Source organism: Lotus japonicus, chromosome 1 (genome assembly GCF_012489685.1).
Source record: "Lotus japonicus ecotype B-129 chromosome 1, LjGifu_v1.2".
NCBI lineage: Eukaryota > Viridiplantae > Streptophyta > Magnoliopsida > Fabales > Fabaceae > Lotus > Lotus japonicus.
This window is the reverse complement of record NC_080041.1, coordinates 36,091,362-36,112,364: the sequence shown is the minus strand read 5'-3', so window position 1 is coordinate 36,112,364 and position 21,003 is coordinate 36,091,362. Positions and strand designations below refer to the sequence as shown.

At 36.3% G+C, this 21,003-nt stretch overlaps 1 protein-coding gene and 1 pseudogene across 1 annotated transcript; both read right to left on the bottom strand.

Moving 5' to 3' along the window:
* Positions 1-9,386: 9,386 nt before the first annotated feature.
* On the bottom strand, positions 9,387-10,661 carry LOC130734218 (uncharacterized; annotated as a pseudogene).
* Positions 10,662-14,074: 3,413 nt separating this feature from the next.
* LOC130734561 (uncharacterized) lies at positions 14,075-18,991 on the bottom strand. Its single transcript, XM_057587026.1, has 6 exons — positions 18,697-18,991; positions 18,508-18,538; positions 18,357-18,370; positions 18,206-18,256; positions 16,786-16,847; positions 14,075-14,521 (listed from the first exon to the last, which is right to left on the bottom strand). The coding sequence occupies exons 1-6, from the start codon at positions 18,919-18,921 to the stop codon at positions 14,242-14,244; spliced, it is 663 nt and encodes a 220-aa protein (XP_057443009.1). The 5' UTR covers positions 18,922-18,991; the 3' UTR covers positions 14,075-14,241.
* Positions 18,992-21,003: the final 2,012 nt, after the last annotated feature.

Sequence of the window (21,003 nt, the reverse complement as noted above, 5' to 3'; positions counted from 1 at the left end):
AAGAAGCGCTAGAGATAGTGCGGTTGGCTCGACGAGTGACTGATGTTGCCATGATGGGGGTTGAGTGTTTCGTAGTGCTGAACTATCTTTTATCAGTTGTTTTCCGATTTTTGATGTACTTTGATGTAAGGCCTTAGCCCAGGGTTTAATTTATGTACTTTGGAATTACAGTTTCTTTTATTATAAAGTCATTTTATTCCTAAATGCATGTCTTATATATTCCGCAAATTTATATCGTAAAGTTTTCAAGAGTTTCGCAATAAATGAACTTTTATCATTAAAACAAGATTAATAATTGAACGGCGAAAATTCTTTACGAAAATGGTGATCTTCACCGCGGTGACTTCATGGACGATCGATCTTCCTGATCAGGGGAAGGACAACGCCTGGCAGACAGACTCTAGCCTGGTACGCCGCTTGTACGTCGGCAGTGCTACGATCAACGGACGTGACCGACATGGAAACATCATCGAGACTCAGAAGATGGAATGGGGCAAGGTGAAGATGCCCTTTGTGCCTTGCCGTTTTCTGCACCCAGGTGATGAGAGCTCCGGCTCGAACTCTCCACAGTTGGTTGATGCATAGGAGGATCCTTCCGAGCATGTGGAGGTTGCTGCCCCACCGTCCATTGTGAAGTTGTCATATCAGTGGAGGCAGAGACGAAGGGCAACTGTGCTGAACCAGAAGTCAAGGCCCAGAGAAGAAGCGGCAGAGACTTTGTGGGTGGCTCGAGGAGTGATTGATGTTTGCTTTGTTGGGGGTCGAGTGACACGTAGTTCTGAACTATCATTTACTAGTTTTATTGTTCAGAGATTATTGATGTATTATGAATTAGGGCTTTAGCCCGAGGTTTCAGTTTATGTACTGTTGAATTATTATTGCTTTCAATTAAAGAGTTGTTTTATTCAGAAATTTATGTTTTATTTATTCCGCAAGTTTAAGTCGTAAGGTTTTCAAGAGTTTCGCAATAATTGAACTTTGTCATTAATTGAAGATTAATAATTGAATCGACGAAAATTCTTTACGAAAATTGGTTACTTGGTTACTGTGTGACACTCGAGAAATCGGGGCGTTACAAATGGTATCAGAGCCGACCTCTCCCAGTACGGTGTAGTTCGGGGACGAACCAAGCGGAAGCTGGTGGGCCTGTGACACCCGGGGCTGACGAGGGCGAGGAGTGATCGCCGGTGTAGTGAGGCACGGACAAGGAGCAGCTCCTGACAGGCTTCTAGGCGGAGGGGCACATGAATGAACCGATCTCGCACCCGAACAAGAGGTATTACGAGGCTATATAGGTATGGGACTATACAGTCAAGGAGGGCATAAAGGATTTGATTGGTACTACTCATAACAACAAGATGCATCTTCTTTTCTGGAGCCCAACTCATAAAAACTCCATAGTTAAGTGTGCTTGACTTGGAGCAATATTGGGATGGGTGACCTCCTGGGAAGTTTTCCCAAGAAGTGCGCGAGTGAGGACAAAGCACACTGAAAAGACTCGTGTTGTTACCGTGAGGCCAGTCGTCAGATCGGGATGTTACACATGCCTCCTCAACGGCTGGTGTGTAAGACCCGGTTTAAGGCTTATTATTTAAATAATATTATTTAATAATATTATGTGAATTACTTGTGTTATATGTGATATAATGCATTTATAAAAGGTGATTTATTATTAGAGGCAATATGAGGTCTTAGTAATGTCTACACGTTGATGTACGCGTCAAAATCCGCCCAACAAAGGGGATAAGTTGGCGAAACGAGCCGGCAAGGACAATTTTGTGGGCCATACCTTAAGGGAAGGTGCTGGGCATGATTCTAAAAATATTCCATGAGGGAATATTCCTCTCTTCTATTTTTTTGAGGGTTTTATTTAAATAAAATAGGTTTTTATTTAAATAAAATGTATTTAAATATTTTAAAACCTATGGTAAATAAATAATTTTGAAAATAATTTTGGAGCCTTAATAAAGGCTTGGTCAATTTTTGGAGATATAAAAGATGAAGAGGTTTTGAAATTCAAATTTGGGGTTTTTTGGTGCATTAAGAGGGACAACATGGTGGTTAATGCACTTAATCACATGTCATTGACTTGGTCTTGTGTTAAATGATATTTTTGAAAGAAAATCTGGAGAGAAGAAGGGAATGGGCGCCCAAGACGAGTGAGGGAGTGAAGGGAGATATTTTCATGGTTTTAAGGTGATTTATGGTGTTAAAGGAGAATGAGCAAATCAAAGAATGGAGACTCTCATGGAGGTACTTGTCTTTGAATGTTTTAATTTTAAAAGGAATATTTTAAAAGTAAAGATTCCTTCATTTAAGGTCAACAAGGACTTGTCTTTGAATGCTTAAAAGTTGTGGCTCTAATTCCAATTAAATGCAGGATTAAAGCATGGTTTTAAAGAGAGTTTTGGACTAGAAAATAAATTGCAAAACTAACCCTTGCTGACCAAGCTTTGGAAGAAAATTCAAAGGGTTTTTGGAGGAATTTTTTCATTCATTCCTCTCTTGAATGCCTTGTCCCCTCCTCACTAGTATAAATAGACCCTCTCCCCCTCTCATTTCTTTACACAAACTCACCAAGCTCCTCCAAAGAGTCTGCATGCATACTCACATAGGTTTCGACCAAGCCAGGCTCCAAAAATATTTTCAAAATTATTTATTTAATAAATCATAGGTTTAAAATAATTAAATATATTTTATTTAAATAGAAGCTCATTTTATTTAAATAAAACCCTTAAAAATTGAAGAGATGAATATTCCCTCATGGAATATTTTTAGAATCATGTCCAGCACCTCCCCATAAGGTGTGGCCCACGAAAATTTACTCGCGGACTCATTTCGCCAACTCATTGTCGTCGTCGGGCCGATTTTGACCTAAAAAGTCACTGTCGCATAACCCTAGCAATACTACAGTCAGAACACTCGTAATGTCGCGTACATCGATGCCTAGACATGACTAAGACCTAATATTGCCTCTAACAATAAATCACCTTTTATAAAGCCATTATATCATATATAGCACATGTAATTCACAAAATACTATTAAATAATATTATTTAAATAATAAGCCCTAAACCGGGTCTCAAAATTTCCATTAGGCACTAGGCAATGCAAGTTATTTGCTGATCCATAACAACTTCTAGATTCAATAGGGATTAAGTTGGTTAATGTGTTGTGGGTTAAGGGGTAAAGGAGGTCTTTTTGTCAAATATATAGTACTATTAGAGGAAGGTAGAAAAGGGACATCAAAGATTAGCAACAACAGTAGATAATGGAGGGGCATAAAGAACTTAGCAATTAGCAGGCTTAATAAATTTCTTTTCAAGTTTTGAAGCCATCTGGTTGGAACTGGCATCTTTATTACAACGAATAGGGCAAACTACCTTGATTACTTTACAAGTAGCATAACTTTGAGGGTTCACAATCCTACTAATGCCAAAAGGCCCCAATACTCTAAAATGGCTACACATTTCTCCCTTAGAACCCCTCTTCTTATTTACAGGCAATATGCCTTACTCATTAATATAATAAACTAACTTGCTGTTATTCTAAACAAACGATACATATGAATAATCCCCCCTAAACATTTACCGCATGGATAAATTAAGTCCTACCAGGTCCCATTATCTAAAGTCTCCAACTCCATCAACGTTTACATGACTAGTAACTATCACCAACATGTAATTTCCATCAGGAATTCAGGATCCCACCGTTGAAAATATGATGAGCCAGAGATGGAAAAATTGTCCTCCCAGGTCCCACTGGTCTTCTTTTTCTCATAGCACCTGAGCAATGTGGTGGTTCTGCACTTTATTTGAGGCTTTGCAGTTTGCAACTCCTCCTTGTGGGATCTCTTAAGTTCCATTTGGGCTCGGTCCATTAGGACAACAATCAAACCTCATCTGCAGAATGCTCAGACTGTCAGTATCACTCCTGTTTTCTCCTTCTGCAGAGCTTCCATTTATGCCAACAAAGTGTGCTTTACTGGTGCAAATCCGTAGCATCTCCTCAAGTGACAACCCACTATCCGCCACATGTGGGTTGTTGACTTGTTGTCTGGCAGCTAGATTCGTGGTGGGGGCATGGCTGATGACCCGGGTTTATATGATGTTTTTAGGGTTTTTCCTTGTAGGTTTTGAGTCTTTTTCTTGTGTCTCATGTAGTGTTTCATGCATTCTCATGCATTTTTACTTTTATTTGTGCATTTGCATTAGTTTAGTAATTCTGTAGTTTTATAAGGGTTTTAGTTGCATTTTATTAGAGTTTAGGAGTCTTAGGCAATTTCCACTTGTTTTCCGCCTTTGTGCAAAACTGACCTTTAAGTTTCAAGATATTTTCCAAGCTTGTTCATCAAGGTTTCAGGTTGAATCAGCTGAAGAGGGAAGGTATAGAGGCTTGGAGAATTGAATGGAGGCTTAAAGAGGAGTTAAAATGAAGATAAAAAGGCTTTCTAGCGAGTTAAGAGCGCCTAGGCGTGCTCCATTGGTGCCTAGGCGCCAATTGCTCTGTTCCAGTTTCTAGAATTGGCGCCTAGGCGCTCTGAATTGGCACCTAGGCGCCAATTGCCTTCCAGAGGCACTTTTTCAGCATGGAATTGGCGCTCAGGCGCTCTGAATTGGCGCCTGAGCGCACGGAACAGCCCAGACTCGTGATTTTGCCTATAAATAGGATTCTAGTCATTTTCTTTTGTAATTTTGGATAATCGTTTCATACTTTGTAAAATTCAGAGGTAGATGATCATCTAGGAGGGTGAGAGAAGGCTTCCAAGCTTGTAATTCAGGTTCTTAGCCCTTGGCTAATCTCTCTTCTATTGCTTTGGTTTTCTTTGTAAAACTTTTTATATTTGAGTTATAATCTTAAGTTCTTTCCCACATGTTATTCTTCTTTCCTTGAATCTCATTTTCTGAATATCAATCTAAGCTTGTATGCATGCTTGCTTTATGCTTTTCTATAATCAAAACGAAAGTTTGTTATAGATTAGGGAACCGATTTGGGATTACCCCTTCTATGCTTGCTACTAGGAATAGAGGAAGGGTTGGGGTTTGATGGCCTGAATTTGCATGATCTAAAACCTCATATAAATGACTAAGTACATAAGGAATTGAGCTTAGCTTTTAGTATGAGAGAATTGCTTATGTGAGGAATCAATAAGTGAGTAACTAGGCTATATCATCAAGGAGAGATTCATGAGTTCATGTGCTTAGAATGATGTACTTGAATTGACTAGTTGAACAAGAACCCAAAGCATTTCCATCTCTGTTTTCTTATATTTTATCTTTACTACTTCAACATATGTTTTCTACAATAAAACAAACTTTCATACTCAAGGCTTAAACCGACTTTAGTCACTCACAATCCTGTGGTTCGATATTTAAAACCGGGTGGATTCGTACACTTGCGGATTTACCAACAATGGCCAACCACAACTAATTGGGAACACCACTTGGGGAGCTGTGAGATGACCAGAGCAACCCTTTCCTTCCTCAACTTTCTCCATGGTATAACAGCTGCCCTTTCATGAGTATCTATATCACACGGTTCCTTTGGTGGTGTAGGAGCGGCCAGACTTGGTAGTAATTGAGTCTCTTTGATCACCAATGAATGAATGTTTGATAGCCTCTTTGATGTTGTATATGAGCCAGCCTCCTGCAGTTTGTGAGGAGGAAACTTGGCCAACATAACAAAGACCACAAAACCTTTTGTTGTCATTGAATAACCACCCCTCTCAATAGGAGACCCTTAGTCTGGTGATTTCAGGGTGGTGGCAGTTCAGCAGGGCTTTTTGAATTTCTCTTTCTATCGATAGTATCCGGCAGTTATAGTGGTGGTGAAGGCATGGCAAACTAATACTAAATAATTCTATTAACTAACTATACCTATCACTATCTTCTCTGTTTATAGCAAAGGGAGAGAGTACTATTTTGTATTTATTTTAGCATTAGTCTATCTATTTAGTGGTGGGTATTTTGTCGAGAGTGCCAGGAGAGTTTTGGGGAACTTGTGGTAGTTATTAGAAATTGGGAGGCCTATACTCAACCACAAAAGCTAGCTCAAGAGTTGAGGTTTGCACAACCCTTATAAACACTTGATTGCCTTATCTCTAGCCAATGTGGGACTTCTAACACACCCCCTCACGTCCAGGATTGAACAGACTGGAACGTGGGAACAACAACGGGTGGCCCAAATATGGGAGGTCTCCACACAACAAATGGATCTAGGATAGGCTCTGATACCATATTAGAAATTGGGATGCCTATACTCAACCACAAAAGCTAGCTCAAGAGTTGAGGTTTGCACAACCCTTATAAACACTTGATTGCCTTATCTCTAGCCAATGTGGGACTTCTAACAGTAGTTACATTTGTGTTTTCTTCTGGGATTTTGTTTGTATTATAGTTTCCCAGGAGCTTTTACATCTTTGTTCTCTAATAGCTTTTGGTATCTTTTGGAGGATACCGCCTTCGTATCTAACAATATTTCTTTTTCTATAAAATAAACATCATTAACGGTTACTCGTACAGTCAAACAGCAAATTTTTTAGCTATACATGGCATCTAGAGAATGTTAATAGAATCATACAATAATCAAGCTCACCAATGCAACTGAGGATGATGCAGTGAAATTGAAAGTATGATCAATTTTACCACTCACGCGTAGAGTCGTATTACAATAACTAACCTTGTGATGTCATGCTCTGATGAAGCAACCGTGGCATAACCAGCTACAGTCAGAACCTGGGAGTCATTAGTTCATGCAATTAAACAAGACTTTAGCATTTAGCATTACCAGCACCAAATGTAGAATTAGAATTCATCCAATGCAGCTTCCAATACAGAGTAGATGATTAAAATTGAAAATTACTTGATAAAAGGCATACTTTATGACCCTTTGATGTGCTTTATCAACACCAACGATAAATGTAATGGAAAATCACCAGTTAGTATTTGAACCAAATTCTTCAATTAAACTGCTAATAGTTTGATCACAAAGGATAACTTGTTAGTGGTTAGTCTCCAAGTGCTTATAACAACCAAAACATAAGACAGAATTTATGATTATATAAGTAAATTGTTAGTGGTTAGTCTCCAGAAGTGTTCTTTGTGTACAATATAGAACTCCACTTTTTTCTCATAAATGATAAATAGATAAAGGTTTTGGGTTGCTTATGAAAAAGAACAGAAGTACAATATCAAGGTGACCACTATATTAATAGTGGAGATGAGGAGTTGGCTCATTGTGTCACGTTATACCATAAAGGGGTGCTTAAATTCTCAAAATGATTTTCCCTACACATACAGCCAAAAGGCATCTCCTTCACTTAAAACATTAATGTCCCATGAGATGAAAGCCTTCAGAAATAACAGTTCCTTCGAGTGACAGAAATTACATGTTAATCACCCTAATAATTATCATTTCCTTTTTCAGGACATTTGAATATGTATACAAACGCATAGAACACTCAACTCCTCTTAAGTCCTAATCAGAAATAAATTCCCCTCACAATGCAACAGTAAGCAAGTTTAATAAGTAGCCAACTAAGCATCAATATTCAGCAACTTATTTAAGAATTAAACTAAGTAAACAAGAACATTTCAGAACAAACCTTGATAGCAGCTTTTCCCGCTCCTTCATGAGATTGATATAGTTTAAGAACCTAATGCCATTTAGAAAACTAAACGACGAGTCCGATTTAAACAACGAGCTTCAATCAAGATAATTATTTCACAACCAATTTCTGAAGCACTAAGTAATTACCTCGTAAACGCGCCCTGGAAGCAAAGCATGTCCAATTACATCCACCACAACAGGAATGCAAAGTGAATTTGTCAGCAACAAATAAAAATATCAAATCAATCATCACAGCAAAACGAATTAATTGAAAAAAAAAAAAAAAGCATAGGACCTCGATTTTCAATAAAATTTCCAACTCTAACCTGCAACACAAGTAGGAACAACATGCATGAGCCCCTAAACTTACAATCAAAGCATCAAATCACAAAGTAAGCATGATAAACTAAAAGATCATAGTAACACGAGCGAAGAATCAGCAATGCAAAGGGAAAAACCGAATTAGAGAAAAATGGCATTAAGCTTACATTAGATCCAGAGAATGTGATTCCACGGGCTTGAGTAATGGGTCTCGGGGCTGAGATTGGAGGTGACGGTTAAAGAGGAAAGCAGAAGCGTTGATTTGTATTGATTCCTCAATTGATATATATACAACTGATGCAGCTCACTAATATGGAAATATATTGACTCATATTCTAATATTAATGACCCTAACTGTTGCCACAATTTAAGAAATCTGTTTCCTTAATTTTTGCTGTCATATAATTGTGACAATTGATATCAGTTTCAGCTTTCTTTCCCGTATGACTTTCACAATCACCACCATTCAAGGGATTTTGACTTTGCTCCTTTTGCTGCTGATTTTGTTCCTTAATCCTTATCAACGGTGGCGTAGGAAAGGTGGTTGGTTGATGCGTAGGCGGCGAGGTAGGAAGAGAATCTCCAGAGAGGCTTTGAACTGGAGAGCCTCTTGCTCAGCGTCAGCGACATGCATTGCATTTTGTTGTTTCTTTTTTCTGAGGAGGACTAGTATTGCGATGCTAGACTGATCAATATAGTGTACAAGTGAAGTGATGGTTATTGGTTAAAAAAATATTTTGGGTGGTGAAAAAACAATATAAGCATATTTTGAATTTTTTTTGTGTTGCAAGCATATTTTGATTTTGAATTTTGATACTTCATTTTGTTGTTTTTTGACTTTTTTCTACTCCTTGTTTTTTTATAGACAAATGTTAGTTATTAGTAATATTAGTAAATTAGTCATTCTCAGGGTTCGAATCATATACTTTTCACCCTTCATGTCACTCAACCCTTATGTCCCTAGCTCGGACCACTTGAGTTATCATTCTTGGACTCTCCCTCGTTATTTAAAAGGATAAACTAGGATATAGTAGTTTGGTCCTATTTGTGTTTGTTATAAGACTATGTACAATAGTTCTCTTTCCCAACACCCTTATTTTTCACTTTTTACACTCAATATCATCTTCTCTGTCTTCCATCTAATAATTCAACACACATTCAATTTTTACTCACTACAATGGTTTTGTTTAATAAAATTCAACACCCTACCCCACCGCTTTAATTTCATATTCTTATTTTCTTTTATGTTTTTGTTTTGGTGGTTATATATTAATAACAATTATCGATTGAAATTAAATTAATAATTTATTTGAAATTTATTTTTTTAATTTTATAATCTTAATTATTATTTTTTTCTTGCAAGTAAGAAATGCGAGATATAGGGATAGTCATTATTAAAACAAGTAAAATTACAAAAAACTTAAAATGCAATACAATACACTAAGCAAACAATCTATTTAATCACGAAACATTCTGAACTTTGTCCATATGTGTTTTACTAGATCTTCTTGCAATTCGTGATGTACATTTGAATCACGCATCTCAGATCTATCATGCACATGATTCGCAATGCTGGTAGCACCTCGGTCGAAAATGGCTAGGTTTACTAGACCCACTTGCCTCAAATTGATCATAATCTATCAAATGTTGAGCATATGTATCTCGTTCATCCTCAACAATCATCTTATGCAATATGATACAGGACCTCATGATGAGAGCCAAACGGGATGGTTCGCGAATGATTTTAAATCGAGCCTGCAACACCCCAAATGCATGTTCGATGTCCTTCCGACATCCCTCCTGATATTTTTCAAATAACTTATCTGGTTCACTTTGAGGAAGTCTAATTGATTTGACCAAAGTCGGATAAGAAGGGTAGATACCGCAGCAAGATAGTATGCCATATTATACGAACGTTGATTCACAAAGAAGTTCACTCTTAGAGTATTTCCCTGTTCAACATCATCGAACACGGGTGAACGGTCTAGAACGTTTATATCATTCAATGTGCCCGGACATCCAAAAAAGGCATGCAAAATCCATAAATCATAAGTTTCAACTGCTTCAAGAATAACAGTGGTGGTTCTCTTATCTCCCTGAGTAAATTGACTTTCCCATGTTGTAGGATAATTTTTTCATTCCCAGTCCATGCAATCAATACTCCCAATCATCCCCGGGAATCCCCGCATTTCACTAACATGGAGTATTCTTTGCAGATCATCTTGAGTTGGGGCTCTGAGATACACTGGCTCATACAATTGTATGATTCCTTTATAGAATCTACGCAAGCACTCCAATGTTGTAGTACCTCCTATTTTGATGTATTCATCGACCGCATCGGCCGCCATACCATATGTTAACATTCGCATGGTCGTGGTACATTTTGCTAATGGAGATATACCTCCTTTTTTAGCTGCGTCAACTCCTTGGGTGAAGTAGGTGTCACTTCTAGATAGGTCGCCAACGATCCGAAGGAACACATGTTTCCGCATCTGGAATCGCCGACGAAACATTGCATCATCATATGTAGGTTGATCTGCAAAGTAGTCGTCAATCAGTCTTTGGTTTGCTGCTACATGATCTTTATTGAGATATTTTCTCTTGACATGAGGTGTATATCCTTCCTCTATTTGGTTTTGTTGCTCCCTGAACTAGTTGATGATATATCTCTCTTCAATTTCAGACTGCCTTTTGTAAGCTTCAATATCAAAAATAAATTATGAAGGATCCGTTTATATTTTGTTAGTAATATGAGATTTTTGGTATTGGTACAACAATAGAAGAATGAGCCCCCATTTAAATAAGAAATTGAGTTGGTGAAATAGATGGACTCCAAACAAATAATGCAATGTAGTTAAATAATAAATAAGAATAGAAATCAGATTGAGTGGTTGAAATTAACGGACTCCAAACAAATAATGTAATGTAGTTAAATAATAGATAAGGATAGAAATCAGATTGAGCGGTTGAAATTGACGGACTCCAAACAAATAATAATGCAATGTAGTTAAATAATGCGGGAGTGGTAAAATTGATCATACGATCAATTTCACTGCATCATCCTCAATTGCATTGGTTTTTTATAGGCCTCAATTGCATTGGTGAGCTTGATTATTGTATGATTCTATTAACATTCTCGAGGGTCGAGATGCCATGTACAGCTAAAATATTTGCTGTTTTTTTTTTTTCTTCATCGGAAAATAAAATATTTGCTGTTTGATTGTAAGTGTAATCATTCAATACTGACGTTTATTTTATAGAAAAATTAATATTGTTAGATACGAAGGCAAAAATGCAAAAAGGACAAGGTATCCTTCAAAAGATACCTTGAAAACTATAATACAAACAAAATCCGAGAAGAAAACACAAAACGGATCTACCAAAAAGTTCCTCAAAACTCTCTTGACACCCTCCACAAAATACCCACCACTAAATGATAGACTAATGCTAAAATAAATACAAAAATAGTACTCTCTCCCTTTGCTGCAAACAGAGAAGATAATTAGATAAAGATAGTGATAGGTATAGTTAGCTAATAGAATTATTCAGTATTAGTTTGTTAGTTACTTACTTGGATTAAATAAGGAATTATCCTATAATTAGAAGGGGTTGAGAAGGAAACGTGTCTAGTATTTTTAGAGCATTGGGGTCTGTTAGCATTAGGAGGATCGCTGACTCTTCGCTGACTCTTCTGCTACTTGTACAGTTGTACTGCAATCAATGGACTTTTCCCTATTCACTGTATTTAAAAATACTAGTTCCTCTCAACTGATATAAGAGCTCCGATCTTGGATGCATTGAGTACATTGGAATTCTGATCGTGAAGCAGAAACGGGTGTCAAACAGAGAGTTTGGGACAGGAATGGATGAGATGTTGAGACAGTGCAGGGAGAAGCGCAAGAAAATACCCACATTTGAAGGAGGAAACACTTAGTGGTGGCTTATCAACATGGAGCAGCATTTTGACACCATTGGTATACCTGAGGAGGGGAAGCTATCAACTATCAAGGGATGATGAGGTTGTTAGAGGTAATGCTTACATTTGATGGTTTGGGTAGCAATCTCACCATCCAAATGCAACATGGTCGGAGTTCATTAAAGCTTTGCTCAAGAAGTTCCAACTAGAATTCAATCTAGGTTTGGTAATTTGGAGGCCCAGAAAAAGTAAAGAATAGGAACAAGTGGGGGAACCGTGTGATATAGATACTCATGAAAGGGCAGCTGTTATACCATGGAGAAAGTTGAGGAAGGAAAAGGTTGCTCTGGTCATCTCACAGCTCCCCAAGAGGTGCTCCCAATTAGCTGTTGATGGCCATGCCCCGACTACGAATCTAGTTGTCAACAAATAATGCAATGTAGTTAAATAGTAGATAAGGCATGAAGTGTCAAAATACAAATAATGACTTGACAACATTTAATTTCCAAACAGCTCGCGGCTCAACGTTTTCACCAGCTCTTTGCTCCGGTCATCGAGATGCTCCTTTGAACTTAGCTTCATTAACATCTTCATCTTCTTAGTATTACTAGCTTCTTTCAACAATTGGTTAGCCTCCTCTTGCCTCATGACTATTTTGTCCAATCGTTCCAACTCTTTCTCCTTATATTGTTTAAATTCATTTCTTTTTACCCTTATTTTTAGCTGCATCCCTCTCTATTGGGCGAGCACTAGATCCTACGGAATTGGAACTAGATCTCTATTTATAGACCAAAAAAATGATGAATTTTGGTAAATAAAAAGTAAAATTAAAATTAATTTACTATGAAATAATTGACCCCAAATAATTAGGATGAGATAAAAATTTAAAAATCACAGCAACCAATAAGATTTTGTCAAGTGTTTTAAGTGGCCCTCATTCCCTCCTCATTCAACGGGTTTAATATTTTCAAATTCCAACAATTCACCTCACTTTCAACACCCCTTCAACACTCCATTGCAACACTTCGACTATTTAATATTTTTTTCAACAAGCCCATTGTAAGTAGTCTAAAGGGTTGATATTGTCACTCCCGCCAACCCAATTTTCATCCCCTTTAAAGTATTAATTTCTTAAAATCCTCTTGGCTTCAATGAACACCTGAGTTCTAAAATCCAGCTCATATTTATGCTTTTAATGTATGTACTAAGAACTACAACTCTTTTTTTTTTATTTTTTGAAAGTACTAAGAATTACAACTCGATATATTAAAAAGTATAACTGTTTTCAGGTTTTTATTCTTGATACAACTTTTGGTAATTTATGAAATGAAAGAAAGTAACACAAGAATGAGGGTTAAATTGTGTTTAAAAATTTTGCCAAATAAAATCAACAAACTCAAATTGTTTTGAAAAACCTTCTCTTAAAAACTCATTTGTTAGTAGCAACAGAGATACATCAAGAATAAATAACAAAGATAATAAGTACACAATTTTTTTTATTATGGTTCACCATTAACCCTTGGGCTACGTCTAGCATGTCCTTGATTTCCTTCCAAGATTATCCACTAGTGTAAAGCAAGTATTTTACAAGACCTCTCCTCTTACAAGAAGTTAGAGTCTGTTTCAATTTTTCTATCAACATAAACTCCGGAACTGGTTTGAATTCTACTGCACATATGGGAAGGGTGGTGAAGAGAAGATTGTGACCCAGATCTGATGTTGTGCCAAAATGGAATTTGGGGTGGGTATGATTAACAAAACATTTAGGCCAAAGAGAAATAAATATATTTTAAAAATAAAAAATTAAAACTAATTAACCGGGAGGTAACCTAGGATAAGGGGTAAAAAGGTGTTTGTGCAATTTGCACAATTTGCATATTAGGGAAACCCTCAAGAGTGTGAGTGTTCTCTACTTTGAATTCTCTCTAAGAGTTGACAGTAGAAATTGTAAAGTACTAACATAAATTGTATCAAAGTTTAATTTTAAATATTTTTAACATAATTCTAACATAAAATTTGAGTACAAATTCGTCAGTGTATCCCAGATTGTCCAAAGAAATAAAACCACTAACCGCACCAGGAAAAAATCTATAATGCATGTTACAAAATAAATGTGCAAACTATTATTTCCACAGCATTTAGTACCAAAATATATAGCAACAACAATGCATGTGTTTTATATCCAACCCTATATTATTGTATAAACCATAACTACAAAGGGGTGATACATGGCATAAACTATAAACTTCATCCATTAACTTGATAAAACATGAAATTATCATGGCGACTCGCCTAGTTTGAGAGACGACTAAAATACAAATAACTGTTTTCTCAGGTTTGCTCCTCAATGAGCTCTTATTGTAAAGCAATGTCAGCACAAACCAAGCACTATCTGATTATACAAAAATCAAATTTAAGAACACATCCTTCATTGCAATTATCAGGAACAATCTGAGAGAGATCGAAACAAACTCTCGGGTCACTTCATGGTGAACATAATCTGCTAAAATCTCTTCGATCCCCGCATGAGTGTGCCAGAATACAAAGCAATTTGCTACAAGCAACGAATAGGCATTTGGGTATAATAAAAGAAGGGAGGCAACTGCAGAAACTTTTAGGAGCTGCTCTCTCTTTGACATCGGGCCTTGACTCCTCAGTCCACTGCTACGTACCTTGCTGTACAAGCCCACCAATGGTTAGAGAGAAATGGAAATTAACAAAACCATATCTACAAAATGCCAGTTATGAAGAAAAGTGCGTGGAAACCACACATGATCGAAAACTCAAAATTGACTTATATTGGATGTTTTTTTTTACAGCAACTCTAACTCAAATTCAAGCTGAAGGCACGCTATAGCCTAGCCCTGACATGAGAAGGTAATACAACTTCTAATATTGAAGCCTATGTAAAAAGGAAAGGAATCAATAGAGCTCCACCAATTGTCACTGGGTACACTGAAAGATTGAAATGGGCTTCAGCCTACAGAAAAACATGAAAGTGTAGGTATTTCAAGCAATGTCCGGTTATAGGACAGTGCTAAAAGTCATTACAATTCCCTAAAAGATCAATGCAGAGCATTTGCTGCAGTTGTGGTTTTCTCTACCCTCAAAGATGGCTAGAGTACACTTAAATAAATTTAGAAGTGCCCATGTAAATCAAATTTAAACTCAATTGAGGAGATTGGACAAGAATCTACTTTTGCAGCATTGAGGCAACTGGGTTTATAACAGATGATGGAATTCATTTATTTATTGAGGATTATGAATGTCAGCTTTTGGACCAATCACAGTCGAGGGTGATAAATGGAATCATTAAAGTGGCAAAGCAAAAAGTTCAGGAAGAGTGCCATTACTATGATGGAAAACTGAGTAGAAATGAAGAAGCCTTTTCAACAACAGAATGTTGAGGCTATCACTCTTTAAGTTTAAGCAGCCAATATCCCACAGGAAAATTTTAGTCCTTTCGGAGGTCATTCTATTAATGCTGGTTCTAAAAGGGAATTCTGCATTCTCGAGATGTTGAACAAATGAAACCTATTGGCCAAAGCAGTGTTGTCAAGACCACCATTTTACTGGTATGATCACATGATCCTATGAGCTTACACCCCTTGCCGTGCTGGATTGTAGTTAAAATTGCAACTTGGTGTGGTAAATATTAAATCCCCATTCATGCTCATATGATCATGAGAATAGTAAATCTTTCACAATACCAAGAAGGCCGGAGTAGCTCGGCTTGCAAGTTGGATTTTGCAACCCAGGTGGGAACCCCACCCCCACACACAAACTCCTGACTCAGCTTAACCCTTTCTCATTCCCTATCAGTCACGTGATCTCTCTGCTCCTCCATCCTCCCTGCTTGCTCTGCGCAGAACCCTAACCCCATCCATCTCATCCCTGTCCAAAGCTCGCTTTCTATTTATTGTTTGGTTTTTCTGTTCTGTTCTCTTGTTATTTTTTTATAAATTACTATTAGATATAAAATAGACATAGATATGATAATAATAAAATAACTACAAAAAAAAATCAAGTTTCCCTAAATTTTAGTATTATACTTATTGATTATATTATCATGTTTTATACTAAAATATATGTTTTTAGTAGGACCTTACAATACGTGTTATGGTCCTCTGATTTACAATCTATCACCCCCTTCCCCATCCTAAGTAAGATCTCGATTTTCATAACATTGGGCCAAAGTGAAGGTATGAGAAAGCTATTCCTTAGGCCTTCAGGCAATGCAATTTATTTGCGGATCCACAATTTCTTCATGACTAAACAAGGATAAAGTTGGTTAATCTGTGGGGTAAGGAGGTAAAGGTGGTCTTTTTTATCAAATATATGGGCCCCTCTCCTCTAAAGTGAGTGGGGGTAAAGTAAGTCATCACACCATTGATCAAGTTGTTTTTTTTTTTACTTTTCAAATTATGTGATCACTATTAATGGTATGAAGACTTACTTTACCCTCTAAAGTGAGTCCCATTACCTTTAGAGGAGCCAAATCCCAAATATATGTAGTACTAGCAGAACAAGGTAGAGAAGGACCTTCAAAATTAGTAACAGTAACTTATGGTGGGCATAAAGAAACTAGCAGGCTTACTAACATTCTGTTCAAGTTTTGAAGTTATCTTCTTTCTTTACAGAAAAGGGAGTATTATTTTAAGTATATTTTAGTATTAGTCTATTCCTTTGTTATGAGCGTCTTGTGGAAGGTGCTCCCTACGAGAGTTCTGGAATTTCTGGCCACATTTAGTGTTTTCTAATGGGGTTGTATCTGAAGTGTGGTTTCCCAGGAGCTTTTCATTTTGTTTTCCTAAAGAATGTCAATAGACTCTACAACTACAATAATCAAGCTCATCAATGCAATAGTGGATGTTGCAGCAAAATTGAAAGCATGATAAATTTTACAATAAAATGCTTTGAGTCACATTATAGCAACTAACCTTTGGATCTCACCCGCTGCAGTAGCAGCTGTGGCATAACCAGCTACACTATGAGGTAGAACCTGGAAGTCATTGGTTCATACAAATAAACAAGACTTTAGCATTTAGCATTACCAGCACCAAATATAGAATTCATTCCATTCAGCCTCCAATACTTGGTGTAGGTAATTAAAATGGAAAATCACGTAATAAAAGAAAAGCATACAATATGACTCATTGGGGTGCTGAGTGCTCTATTAACATCTATATGGTAGGAAATACTTTGATGTAGCTGCTTCTATAGGAAGATTATTTTCTATTGTTTATGTGTAACTTCAATTCAATCCAATGTGCACACATATACATATAGTTGACCATGAAGGATAACTTGTTAGTTGTTAGTCTCCAAGAATTTTAATAAAAACCGCTGGGGAACCACACCACAAAAGGCAGCTACTGTAGTTGGAAACCCGAGGCCTTATAAACCCCTCACTCAAGTTCCATTACCCTATAATTAGATTCTAACACCCACCACGTTCAGTTGCCCCAACACCTACACTCACACTCGCTGGCTGTGTACTAGCCATTTGACTAGTCCTGAGGGAACAGTTCTTCAATTGCTAATGAAAATTTTCCCCTATAAGAGCAAGAGGAACCGGTGAAGTACAATATCAAGGCACGCCATATTATCGATAGTGGAGATAGGTCATAGTGTCATGTTATATCATAAAGCTGGTATGAAAATTCCTAAAATGATTTTCCCAACACATAATGGCCTAAAGGCCTTTCCTTCAGTTAAAACATAACCTCACATCAGATAAAAGCCTATAGAAATAACAGTCGAATGACAAAGAGTCTGTTTTTTTTTTACAGTTTTAGTTAAAAAATAATTACACTTTGGTGTTAAAATTCATTTTGTTTGAGGTGAATTGTGTTTGGCTAGTTTTTTCTGTTCTATATAAGAACTGATACAAGTAACTTAACTTATGTTTAACAGAACTGAGAATTTTAACAACTTTGTTAAGAAAAATCCACTATAAGTGTGACTTACAAAATGTATATCAAATTGACACATCAAAAGAAAATATATCTTATTTTCAGAACAAAAGCCATATTTTTAAACTTACTTTTACAATGTCATTTCCAAAAGAAATCACTCTCTCAAACTTAATTCTACTAAATTTTGAAAGATATGAACCCATTAATTACTTGATAACCACCCACCCAATTATATTTTCCTTATTCAGGGGGCATTTGAATATGTAAACATGTGCATACAACGCAACATTCGACTGAGACAAATTCCCTTCACGATGAATAGCCGAAAGAAACATAACATGCAACAGTACTCATAATTAATAAGTAGCCAGCTAAGCCTCAATACTCAACAACTTTTTCAAGAATTAAAATAAATGAATAAAAAGAAAATCTCAGAATAAACCTTGCTAGCAGCTTTTCCCATTCCTTCATGAGACTGATATGATTTAAGAACCTAATGCAGTATACATAACCAAACAACAAATTAGATTAAAACAACAAGCTTCAATCAAAACATGATTTCATAACCAATTTCAAAAGCACTTAGCAATTACCTCGTAAGCGCGCCCTGGAAGCAAGCATATCCAACAACATCAAAATCCACCACAATAGGAATACAAGGTGAACTTGTTAATAACAAAAAAAAATATATATAGCAAATCGAATCATCACAGCAAAATACAATAACCAAAAATTCAAAGCAACCTCGGTTTTCAATGAGATTCCCAACTCTAACCTGCAACACAAGTAGGAACAGCATGCATGAGCCTAAGTTACAATCGAATCATCAAATCACAACGTAACGATGACAAACTCAAGATCAAAGCACAGTTACAGCGAAATATCAGGATCGTAATGGAAAATTCGAATCAATGAAAAATGAATTAATCTTACATCAGATCCAGAGAGCGTGATTCCACGGGTTTGAGTGGCGGACCATGGACCGGTGAAGAGAGAGGAGGGAGGGGAGGCGATGCCGTTGGCGGCGGCGGAGATCGGAGGTGACGGCGGCGGAGGGGAGGTGGTGGTGGTTGAGTAGGCGGCGAGGTTGGAGGAGAATCTACAGAGAGGCTTCGAATTAGAGAGCCTCTTGGTCAGGGTCAGCGACATGGATTGCATTTTTGCCCCTTTCTTTTCCTCTGAGGAATTTTTCGAAGCAACTCTTGTTCTAACTGGAGGAGGTAGAAAGGGGAGACATATAGTGTAAAAAGATTTATCAAAATTAATTAATTTAGACCTGGGACAAGTATTGAATTTTTTTTTGGTTAGAGGGTTAAAATATAATTTATGTGAAAGAAAAATGAGTTGTTAATCCAGTGAATACTATATATTAATATATTAAAAAAATAGATAGAACAAATTCTTACCTATTAAATAGTTGTAGCGGGTATGTGGGTCAAGTACATCCGGTATTCGGACAAATATTATGCTGTAAATAACAAAATAAGAAGAAAAGTGAACATGCACAAAAGGATATGTGATAAAAATCACATCTGCAAAATCAAAATAAAAAATGAATCAAAATCTTTTGGAGTAAAAATTAGATTTGAAGGGATAATTAGTCAAATAATTTTTTTTTTTTTTGAGAAATCAAATCTACAAATTTGTTTGATTTTTATGCGTCACTTTTTTTATTTACCAGATCTTATATTGAGACATGATCACATGAGGATTATTTGTTTACTTTCTTTACTTTTTTTATGTGTTACTTCTCCCCTACCGGTTCTCATTTTTTTTTCAAAAAAAAGGTTCTCCTTGTTTTTTGTTTTTTTAAAACGAATAAAAAAAATTGAATGCAGATTTTTTCTGTTTTTATTTTATTTGAAAAAATATTAAATCTGTATTTTCAAAATTTGTTTTTTTATTGCAGATTTAATATTGAAAAACATGCAGATTTAATATTGAAAAACAAAATTTATATATTTTTATTAGGATGATATGGGGGTGACACGTGGCAAAATCTTCTAGAAAAAAACCTTCATTTAGTATATTATATAGATTAATATATTATGGTTTTTTCCCTAATTTAATTTTTTTTATGTCTCATTATAAAAAGATATCTAATTTTAATCATCGGCTTTCATTAAAAGAATGAACCAAGGGCCCGTTTGAGAGAGCTTATGAACAACTTATTTAAGCTTATGCTATAAAATAAGCTCTTTTGTGTGAGTTTAACCGAGCTTATCGAATAAGCTCTTTTAAACTTATCTCCATAAGCTTATTGGAATAGATTATACGGACTTTTAAATGAAATCCTCTCTTCGAATCCTGAAGCCCCTTATTTTTCACACTACATTATTTTTTTCCCTAAAATTATTTTTAGAAACCCTAAAGTATACATAACACGTTCTCCTCTCTTCTATCCCTAACTGAGACGTCGTTCTTCTCCTTCCTCTCCTCCGCCAATGCACCTCCTTCCTCTCCTCCGGCGGCGCAGACCTTTTTCCTCTCCTCCTGTCACGCACCTCTTCCTCTCTATAGTCGAGCATCTTTTCCTCTATATTAAATGTAAACATCATTCTTTTCCTTCTATTTTCCCTAAACAGTGAGATCTCTTCATCCAGTGTTCCAAGATATTTTCCAAAGTTATTATCAGTTTTTTTTGAGTTGTTAGATGTGAAAATTTGGAGAAAGGTCTGGTTCCGATTGTTTTGAGGTCTGCTATTTTTTTCTGCTCGCCTTGCAATTTTGTGGTTTCAATGTTGTTTTTAATTTTAATTTTGTAATATCAACTACTAATAAGTGCTTACGTATGAATACATGCAAACGCTTCTATTCTTGTATAAGTTATTCTCAATGTATACACCCAAACGCAAATAGCTTATTGAATTTAAGCGCTTATGACATAAGCTCTTATATGATAAGCGCTTAATTAAGCTAAATGATGATACACGTAACATCTCGATTTGAGACTGGCCTCACGGTAACAACACAAGTCTTTCCAGCACGCTTTATCCTCACTCGCACTCTCTCTAATAAAACTTCTCAGGAAGTCACACATCCAAATATTGCATTCTTATGTAAGAATACATCCAAACGCTTCTATTTTTGTATAAGTTATTCTTAATGTGTGCACCCAAACGCAAATAGCTTATTGAATTTAAGCGCTTATGACATAAGCTCTTATACAATAAGCATTTATTGAATACGCAATTAATTAAGTTATTTTCTCAAACGCGACATAAATGATGATGATATGTG